At 49.6% G+C, this 10,804-nt stretch overlaps 1 protein-coding gene across 1 annotated transcript in view; it reads left to right on the forward strand.

The window, feature by feature from the left end:
• The window catches only part of LOC107119747 (zinc finger and BTB domain-containing protein 16-like), a 239,183-nt gene extending 235,309 nt beyond the window's left edge, over nucleotides 1-3,874 (forward strand). The window contains exon 6 of the mRNA XM_015422329.1: nucleotides 2,252-3,874. Coding sequence (XP_015277815.1) covers nucleotides 2,252-2,481 — 230 coding nt within the window. The 3' untranslated portion in view covers nucleotides 2,482-3,874. The remainder of the gene's footprint in view (nucleotides 1-2,251) is intronic.
• The last annotated feature ends 6,930 nt before the right edge of the window (nucleotides 3,875-10,804 follow it).

Genomic DNA, 10,804 nt, shown 5'->3' on the forward strand with positions numbered 1-10,804 from the left:
CAGTGGCCAACCAGTTCCTGTGGAGGGCCAACAACAGGCCATAGAGGCCGAGGCCTTCCCCAATAAGAACCTAAGAAGAGCTTTTGACTGTCAGTTTCACTCAGCCATACGCAAAGAATCTTTGCCATCCTTGTTTCCTCCTAATTTTAGTTCTAATAGGGAAAAAGTTATTCAGTATCTACCAAAGGATGTTAATCCTAATATTACAGCTTTAGTGGCCAAGTTTCTTGCCGAAGCAGTCAAAGTTAGATCTATTCTCGTAAAGGAATGATACATATTGTTTATTATGACCCTAAGTATCCATCCTGTGTCATTGTATATCCATGTATCTTACTGCTATGCCATTAAAGGTGTTTGACTTTGACCTAAGAAATAGCCCTGCTGGATCAAACTAGTGGCCCATCTAGTCAAGTTTCCAGTCTCAAACAGTGGCCCACTAGTTCCTCTGGAAGGCCAACAACAGGGCACAGAGGCTGAGGTCCTTCCTTGACGTTGCCTCCAGGAACTGGGATTCAGAGGTTGACTGCCTCTGAACGTGGAGGTTCCCTTTAGTCACAATGGCTGGTAGCCACGGACAGACCTCTCCTCCATGAATCTTTTCCAATCCCCTTTTAAAGCTGTCTGCTCCTGTAGCTATCACTACATCCTCTGGCAGGAAATCCTTTCCTTCTGTTGTCCATCCTGAATCTACCGCCCATCCCCTTCACGAGATGCCCTTGAGTCTACTCTTTGGGGAGAGGCAGAATGTCCAGTGTCTCCCACCCATGTCATGGATCATTTCTATGATGTTCCCTCTGGAATCCTGACACAGGTTGGTGGGCGCAACCCCAAAATGGCTGCCGCGGGAGGCGGAGCCAGCCACAAAGTGCCAGTGAGGGAACTCATGCCTAACCCTAACGGTAGCTCTTTGACACGCCTGGCAGAAGCTCTGCTCAACAGGAAGCCTTTTATTCATTTATTTATTTTATTGCATTTATATCCCGCTCTCCCCGCACGCGGGCTCAGGGCGGCTTATCAAAACACAGGTGTAATACAACACCACCGTTAAAACAATTAAGGCACACAGTGCGATAAAATACAGTTAAAACAATTCTGGAAGGCTGGTGCTGGAATAAACGCCGCTAATCTTTAAGGTGCCCAGGGACTTAATGGTTTATTCTCCTTAGATGGTGTCATTCTCACGAGGGCTTTGGAAACTTTAACGTGTGTGTGTTTTGCCGTCAAGTCACGGCTGACCTATGGTGACCCCTCATGGGGCTTTAGAGGCAAGAGACGTTCAGAGGTGCTTTGCCATCGCCTGCCTCTGCACTACAACCCTGGACTTCCTTGGTGGTCTCCCATCCAAATACCAACCAGGGCTGACCAGGCTAAAAAACGGCGAACTAGCTCACACTCACTCGGCTTAGAGGGAGCACTGAAGTTTGCAACTTTCCCCCTGGTGACCGGGATCAGTTCCCTTGGAGGAAGTTGCTCCTTTGGAGGGTGGACTCCAGTGTTCCAGTGGAGTCTTGTGAGCAAAAATTCTGCTTTGTGAGCTACCGGCATTAAAATATTAAGCTTGTTAACACTGAAGCAGTAGTTAAAAATAACTCACAAGTATATTGTTATAGGTAAAGGTAAAGGTTCCCTTGCTCGAAAGCCAGTCGAGTCCGACTCTAGGGTTGTAGTGCTCATCTCCGTTTCAGGCTGACCTGGCTTAGCCTCTGAGATCTGATGAGATCAGGCTAGCCTGTGTGTGTGTCTAAAAACTCAGGTGGGTGGGGTGAGTCCCTTTTAAGATTGACCCATCCCAAACAAATAAAGACTGGCAGCCCAAGGTGAGCCTTTCCTTGGTGCTGGGTCACACAAAGCTCATTCGCATTCTTGGGTGCCTCTGTCCTTCTTTTACTTGAAGGCGCCAGCGTACGGCGCTCCGTCGCCCGTCGCCAGCTGCCTCCTTCTCGCTGACGCTCACTGCTGTCCCCCTCCCCGGTGCCACGCACAGGCCCCTAGCCAGGGTTTTTTAATTCAGGGGGGGTTTAAATAGGTCGGGGGGCGCCCCACACAGACACCTCCCCCCAAGGGAGCATCACAAATAAAATATTAGGAGTTGGAGGGGGGCTGGGCTGGATGGGAAGTCGGGGTAGGGTTTGGGAATAAATCGGGGAGGCGGGGCCTGAGACGCCCCACTGTAGCTACGGGCGTGCCTAGGGGCCGGGCCCCGAAAGTGCCCTCCCTTTCCCCCCCCCCCCCCCCCCCCCCCCGGTTGCAGGCGAGAAGCCGTTTGAGTGCAAGCTGTGCCACCAGCGGTCCCGAGACTACTCCGCCATGATCAAGCACCTCAGGACCCACAACGGAGCCTCGCCGTACCAGTGCACAATCTGCTTGGAGTACTGCCCCAGCCTTTCCGCCATGCAGAAACACATGAAGGGCCACAAGCCGGAGGAGATCCCCACTGACTGGAGGATAGAGAAGACCTATCTGTACCTTTGCTATGTCTAAAGGAAGGAAGGGACACGAGGAGGGACACGGACTGGGCAAAACCCCGAATCGACCTCGGCCTCACCCTTCCCTTCTTTCCCTTTCCCCTCTTCCTCCTTTCCCCTGCCTGGTTTCCGTTCCCGTAGGGTTTAGTCGTCTTCCTTCTGGCCTGCTGGTGCCCTGGGGAGAAGGGAAGGAGAAGAGGGAGGGTTCGGGAGAAGAAGGAACCCGTCTGAGTTCGGCCCTCACCCGTGGCTCAAGTGGTCCCACTGGGGTTTGGTGTCCCCCCTGGGCAGAAGGGTCTGGGATGCTGACCAGGAGGGTTGTCAGATGGTCACTCAAGGCTCCACCTGTGAAGTCCCCTCCCCCCCCCACCACCAAGAAACGATGGGGAGGGTTGTGTTGCAAAGGGTTTGGGGCCCGCTGTTAAATACGTCTTTTCCCGTTTCCATAAGCCAACCACCCACAGGGACAGGGAAAGGCACGCCAGTGCAAGAGGCTCCATTTTCAGGGGGAAAAGTCTCCAGAGGCCACTGTTCATGGGCATTCCTTTTTTGGATGCCGGGTGTGGCCATTTCGGTGCCCTAAAGCCTGTTAGTCACCCAGTGCCTGAGCTGGACTAGCTACCCCATCTAGACATGGAGCCGCTGTTGAGCAGAGAGGGGTAGGTCAGCTGGCTTTCTTTGCCTCAACAGTCCAGGTGAAAAGTACTTGTATTTCGTGGGATTTGGCCCCCTGCTTCTTGCAGGAGCGGGAAGGAGACCTTGCATTATTCTCGTAGTCTTCCCCTTCTCCCCGGGGGGTCAGCGTGGAGAGGGTCTCTCTCTCTCTGTCTCTCTCTCCCTTTTCTCTGTCTCTCCTTCTCTCTCTCACCCACCGTCCAGCTCAACCTGCGCCCCAGTCCCAAGCCACCTGTGTTCCTTCTTGTCCCTTGAGTCTTGACAATTGGCCAAAGGGGCTGTCACTCCCCCCCCCCAGGCCCGTGAAGTGTGCCGGCCACCTGGCTGTTCTGCCCAGTCCTCTGTCAGTGGCACCATCAAGATGGCTTTCCTTTGTCTCAGTGTTCGTAATGTTGTTGGGTTTTGTTTTTTTTGTTTTTAACAATGCTTTCCGCATTTAGCACATTGTACTTGAAATTACCTCGGTTTCTTGTGACCTCATGAGCTTATTTGTTTTCGCTTTGGGAAGGGGGGGGACACGTGTTTTGGGTTGATTGTCAAAAAGGCTGCGTGGAGGAGGCCGGGGAGGGGAGCGTTGGGGTGAAGCCGCCAAAGTGCCGCTGGGCAGCCGCTAAAGCGCCGTCAGCTCTGGTTTCCGTGTCAGCCTTATAATTTTTTATGTGTGTGCATTATTGTTACCAAAATTGGTATTTTGTTTTTAATGACCCGCTTGGTGTAAACGGGGGGTCGTATTATCCTGAAAGCTACCTCTTTTGTAGGTTTTGTTTGTTTGTTTTTATTTTTCAGTTACAAAGCACATATTGCAATATTTGTGTTCTTTTCCCCCCCCCCATTTTTTTTCCTTTGTGATGTTCATTTCAATCTTCATCTCATGCTTTATATTTGCAAATGTATATTTTATTTTGTAATTTAGCTGCATTTATATATGGGAAAAGAGTTTTTAGGGAAGCATTGTTGTGTAGATGGGAGAAAAGGGAATGGTTAGGGGGTGTCTGTGTACTGCTGTCCTTCCCCCTCTCCCCCCTCCTCCGTCCCCCCCAAGACTGTCTCAACTGCTGACAGACACTGAAGGCCTTAAATTGTGGGAGTGGGGAGAGAGAGCGCCTATTTCATTGTGACCGTTCAGAGAGTTGAAGCAGTTTAGTGGGAAAAAATAGCAATTTGGAAAAGGAACTTTTAAGGAAACCAGTTAAACTTGAATATGTGAATAGTTTAAGTAGAGCTTTGTTTATAATGTGAAAAGCAGATGACGGCATCTATCAAAGCAGATGACGTTAAAGCAAAATATGCAGTAAATTGACCAATGTCACACGTTGGCCAGAGACGGCCACCGGCACCTCTCTGTGCATTCCCAACTTTCCTCCCAGCCTGTCTGTCTCCTCTTCCACTCACCATTCACCAAGCTGAAAGTGTTGGATGGATAAATTATTTGCAAAATGTAATATTTTTGTAACGTTTGTTAGTCCTCTTGTGTCGGTTTTTGGCGAGATATTGTCCCCCCTCCCCCCTTCCTTTTGTAATGTGAACAGGAATTGGTTGTGGGTGTGCGTGGGCGTGGGCGTGGGTGTGAGTGGGTGTGACCTAGTATTAAATAAATAGCACTCGATTGGTGTTGTCCAGTGTTGCCAGATCGGATGGTACTGAATCAGGGTGAAATCGCAGCTTCCAAAGCACACTTGGGGAAACGCATTTGAGCAAGCCTTCGGGTTGGCCACCGTGGGTCTTCCCACGTTCAGGAGTAAGGATCGGAGGTCAGGGGATGGCGCTTGTTGCGATTGTGAAGTTGTGTGTCTGTACTGCAATCATCGTTTCTGCATCAGGCGGGTCTGTGGGGCAATGCAATCTTCCTCTGCATTTTTGTTTTGTTTTGTTTTGCGAGAATGTCAGCTCCAGCCCCGTGGTGAACATTGACGGAGCGCGAGTGAAACAGGGTCTGAACAGTAGAGAACAAAGTTAATTCCAGAAGAGGAAGCGACTGGTTGGACCTGATGATTGGGATTGCGTTCACTGGGTTGGAATCTAAGGGGAATACTTCCTCCCACACACCCTTTAAAGGACAGTCAGTTGGATGACGCCAGCCTCTTGGGGTGCAGTTTTCCTTGGCGTCACTGGCCATGTGAGTAACTCCCACATTTAGCCACTTTGTCAAGTACTGCTTATGGTACTGAGTTACACATGCCTTACAGATTCCCAGATTTCAAGTTCAAATCTTCCCCACCTGCCAATCCAGAAACCTGGTTTGTCTACCATATAACCTTTTTATGTTCTACACAGGATCCCTTTGCAAGTATATATCAATTCCTGGCTGTCTGTGCTTGCTGCTTTGGGAATAAGCTTCAGAAATGAAAGCATTAAGAAGTATTGTATACATAACGTGCGTGAGTGTGTGTTGGTGCGCGTCTGTGTGAGAGAAATGTAACTCTTTGCTGCTCTGTGGTGGGAAGTGAGGCGGGCTTTGCCTGGGTGCCATCCTCCAAGCGGCTTTTGGGAAATGGCTTGTTGGATCTTTGTGCCTGAAACTGGTGTGTGTTTTCTCCATATTTAAAAGAGGGGAAATGCTGCAATGTCTCACTGTTGTTTGGGTTGGACTTTCCTAGCTAAGGGATGTCATGGTATACTAGAGGATCCTGAATTCACAAGGGGGCATTTGTCTCTCCCCCCCCTTGACCCCAGTTCCAAACTTCCAGTCACTTTCCAGTCTCTCATGCCCAAAAGTTTCTCCTTTGTGCAGAACTCCTGCAGGTTAGAAAAGAAGAGAGAAGCTTGCGGAATTGTACTAATAGAGACAAGAATTTTGTCAGGTGATGGGTTGCCGGGCAAGTTTCCTATTCATCTCCACTCCTCTTGCCCTGCAGTTAATCTGCCATATCTGCCCCTGGTCCCCTCCCCTCCCAAACCTCCTGTTGTGTTTTGCTGTGAGCGTGTTCTGCTCAGTCACCTACTACCACAAAGGAGACCTGTAGGTGTAGGAGAGAAGACCTCAAAAAACCACCCTGGGCCCGTAACCTTTTCTGCATAGTGAATAAGTGCTCACCTGCTACCATGACATCCTTCAGCACTCGGGTGCCATTTTCTTGGCGTGCATCTTTGTATATGTTCTGCATAGTGTTGACGTGTGCATGATCTTTGGAGGCTAAGCAGCCAGGGTAAGTCTCCATGGCGTTTATGTTAATGTCTGTAATAGCACTGAGGACCAAGTTTGTCCTTTTGGACCAAGCAAAATGTAAGGCTTCTTCTGAATATTTTTTTTCCTGCTTGTCTCTTGACGTCGTGACAGCACAAGTGCCCGTGTGATTGCTTCGTATTACACAGAAAGAGTGTTTTGAAACGCTGTCCTGGCTCTCTACCTCAGCACCTCCTTTTAGCCTAATTTCAGAAGGTGCCCATTTTTTTTTGTTCTTTGTGGGGGGTGTTTTCCCCCAGATTCTTGGTTATGTATTTTTCCCCTGTACAAAATTTTCTTCTGTTTGTTCCTTTGCAGTACTGCTTGTGAGTCCCTGTTCTGTGTTCCTCTAGAATCACAGGTGCAGTTAGCTAAAAAAAATAAAAATAAAAAATCCGCGTGACATAATTCAGATTTCCCCCCATCCCAAGGAACGTTGTGCCGTCTTCTCCTAGTTGCTGTTCTCCACCTTTGCATCTGTTCTGTGTAGGGGGCAGGTGCAGCTCTTTGTAAAACTTCAGTGTTTCTGGCAGAGGGAAAAAAAGAGAAAAAAAGGTTTAAAAAAATTGACTGCTGCAGGTTTTTTTTCTCTCCATTTGTCACTAAGTGAAGTTTGTGCCTTCTATAGCAAAGAGAATATTTTTTACATCCTACTAACGGTAGATTTTTTTGTAGTGGACATTTTTTGTATTTTTATTTATAAGTCTCATAAGGAAAAATAGCAAATGTTCAGTTGTATACCTTGAATCTGCAGTTAGAAAAAGAAATAATAAAGTTAATTCAGTCGTTGGTGCGTCATGTCTCATTATTTTCTTTCCTTTTTCTTGACAGCAAAGCAAGGGACTCTAATTGGCCAGGTGCAATAGACGGACTTTGCCCTGTTCCCAAGGCCCGTCTGTGGCAGGAAGCAGGGAGCAGGCAGGGGAGTTCTTTGAGTGGACCGTCTTGGGGATCAAGAAGATAATGCAATTAAGAAAGCCAGGGCTCTAGTCGGGGGGGAGCTCTCAGGTACGGAGCTCCGGAAGAGAACCTCTAGGGGGCGGGGTGGTCACGTGATGAAGCCCCGCCCCCTTCTTTACCCCGCCCTCTGCTTCGATCCTCATTCCGTTTGGGAATGAGGATGAAGCAGGAGGGTAAGTATCCGGGCCTTCTGACACACTTCCGGTGATGTCAGGGGGTGTGCCCTTCTGTCACTTCCGGTGATGTCAGGGGGCGTGGCATATGTAAATAAGTTATGCTAATGAGTTATGCTAATGAGCTCCGGCAGCTCTTTTTCTACAACAAGACCCCTGAAGAAAGCTAATGCAATCTTAGGATGCATTCACAGAAGCCTTGTGTCCAGATCACGGGAGGTGGTAGTTCTGCTCTAGTCCGCTATGGTCAGGCCTCACCTGGAGTCCTGTGTCCAGTTTTGGGCACCACATTTTAGGAAGGATGTTGACAAGCTCGAGCGTGTCCAGAAGAGGGCAACCAGGATGGTGAGAGGGTTGGAATCCAAGTCTTACGAGGAAAGGCTGAAAGAGTTGGGGATGTTTAGCCTGGAAAAGAGAAGGCTTAGAGGGAACATGATTGCAGCCTTCAAGTATTTGAAGGGCTGTCATGTAGAAGATGGAGCAGATCTATTCTCTCTTGCTGCAGATTGCAAGACTAGATCTAATGGGTGAAAATCACAAGGGAGTCAATACCAGCTAAATATCAGGAGAAACTTCCTAACTGTCAGAGTGGTTGAGCAGTGGAAAGGTCTGCCTCGGGAGGTGGTGGAGGCTCCTTTGCTGGACATTTTCAAGCAGAGGCTGGATGACCATCTTTTGGGTATGTGGTAGGGCTCTCTTTCGGCTATGCTCCTGCAGAGTGCAGGGGGTTGGTCTAGATTGCCTGCAAGGTCCCTTCCAACTCTCACATTCCATGATTCTATGATTCTAAGACGAGATCCCCTGCTCTGCGCTTCGCATTTTAAAGGAGAAAAACTCCTCTTTCCCCCTTCAAAATGCTTATAGGAGAGCAGATTGCAGATAATAAAGCCAAGCGGAGGTTGAAGAGATAAACCCTTCTCCCTTTCTTTGGTTGCCCCGAGGCAAATTGAAGCTGCAGGAACCTGCAGTTTTCATGTTACTGAGATCCCTGATCTCATATGCACGATCCCTGAGACTCCAGAAATGTTTGACGTCCCAGAGGCTTCACGAAAAACCTGGGAGCAGATTATGGAACCCGGAGCGGACTCCATAGTCTGCTTCGGTCATGAGCCAAAGCGAACACCCACCTCAGCATGGAGGGGATGGTTTGCCCTTGCAAGTGAATGTTGACCATCTCCAGTGTTTACCTTCCACCTCGATTGTAAAAATAAACGACTCGATGATTTGCGTGGGGGTAAATTTTCAAAGCGCCTCTTTCCCCATACAGAACGATTCTCCGGAGCCTGAATAAATCAGGATGCATGGCCTTCTCAATGTGTCAAAGCCAGGGGTAACAGCCACACCACTAAAGGGAGTTGCCCTTCAAAAAAACCCAGTTGCACAGATGTGCAAAAAGCAAAGGACCTTCTCCAGCCGGCTGCCGATCGTCCAAGAGACAGAAGGAAGTGGGTACTTGAAAAGTTGGAGGCTCCAGGGGAGTCTCCCATCTTCTCCAGGCCCCTCAGGCCCTCAGGCTTGGAGGGGTTATTTTTGCCTCCTTGACTGCAAGCCCTCTGCACACTGACTTGGAAGTAAATGCCACAGAAACTTGGAGGAGCCTGCTTCTGAGGAAACATACATGCCGAGATAATTTCCTTCTTGCTCCAGCCATCGGAGAGCCTCCGGTATCTCCAAGTGCTGCTTCCTTTGCAGAACAAACCTCACCATGAGCAAACTGCTCCCACTCCCTGCATGAAGTCCAGGAGTTCCCTGGGTGTCCTTTCCTTCGTCACCCCACTGGCCAGCCTTCCATCTTCAGTGCCTGCTCCTTGCTTCAATGGGGCCAATGTTGGATCAGGCCAATGGCCCATCCAGTCCAACACTCTGTCACACAGTGGCCAAAAATACCAGGCATCATCAGGAGGTCCAGGAGTGGGGCCAGGACACTAGAAGCCCTCCCACTGCTGCCCCCCCCCGAGCACCAACAAGACAGAGCGTCACTTGCCCCAGACTGAGAGTTCCTATCAGGGGTCATTTCCTGTGGGAGCGCACAGGAGCGGAGCTCCGGCAGTAAGGAGCCCAGGGGATGGGCACATGCAACAAGCCCCACCCCCTGCTCCCAGCAGCCCTCAGTTGGGCCACAAGGAGCAAGAAGCAGCCAGGTAAGTTGCAGAGCCCCCCCCCCCGCCTGCCTGCCTTCAGGTATAAGCTTTCCCTCCTCTGTGAGAGCATATCTGCGCATTTCCCCCCCCCCCATAGCTAGCAATCCAAAACAGTCCAGTGACACCTTTAAGACCAAATTTTGTTCAGGTACAAGCTCTCCCTCCTCTGCGAGGACAGATCTGCACGTTCCCCCACCCCCAATAGCTAGCAATCCAAAACAGTCCAGTGGAGCCTGAGCGGTGGGTGTTGCCTTCTGACACACTTCCGGTGATGTCAGGGGGTGTGGCACATGCAAATAATTTATGCTAACGAGTTATGCTAATGAGCTCCTGCACCTCTTTTTCTACTAAATGACCCCTGGTACCTATCTATACCTTGTGGCTAATAGCCACTGATGGACCTCTGCTCCAGATATTTATCTAATTCCCTCTTGAAGCTGTCCATGCTTGTAGCCGCCGCCACCTCCCATGGCAGTGAATTCCAGGTGTTACGCGCTCTTTGGGTGAAGAAGTATCAGAGCTTTGATGATCTGAACTTTACTCCAGGCATCCTCTGGAAAACATTTAATCGTAGCATTTGGCGAAGACATCAAAAGGTACAGGCTTAGGCCTGGGAGAGGGGGCAGGGAGAGAGGTCATGTGGTTCTAGCTGTGATGGGGAGAAGGCATAAGTGAATAGCGGCCGGGCTTGAATAGACATTGTGTGGCGAGGGGGGGTCACCTCCTTGTGTGCTCTTTGACCCAGATATGATCTAATGGCTGGGGGGAGGCGGGGCCATGTGAGCGCAGAACAGCATTGAGCCTCCTTCAGATCCCAGATCGGTTCAGCTGCCGACTCAGGAAAGTTGTTTCCAAGGTTGCCAAGAACGAGGAAGGCTTCTTGTGCCAGGTGTCAATAGCAAGGAGTGAACAGTGAATTCCCCAGTGTGAAGTTCTCAACTGTCCAGAAAGTGGCCTCCCCCCCCCCGGATGAAACATTCACATTTTTTGATCTGGATGTGGTCATTGCTGCTGATGTCGTGAAATACGGCTTTTACCCTTGTCTTGCTTAAATGCTCACTTGTGATGGTTCCAGGGTTAACTCTGAGCAAATTTGGAATGTCAGAAAGTATCTTTTCGCGGAAGGGGGGGAGGGGTCCTGTCCTTTGCTTTAAAGAAAATTGTTTGTATTTAAAAAACAAAAACAAAGAGGAGATTTGTCTAGGAAGAATCCCTGCCCCCCCCCCC

The sequence above is a fragment of the Gekko japonicus genome, unplaced genomic scaffold, assembly GCF_001447785.1.
Source record: "Gekko japonicus isolate JY-2015 unplaced genomic scaffold, Gekko_japonicus_V1.1 scaffold805, whole genome shotgun sequence".
NCBI lineage: Eukaryota > Metazoa > Chordata > Lepidosauria > Squamata > Gekkonidae > Gekko > Gekko japonicus.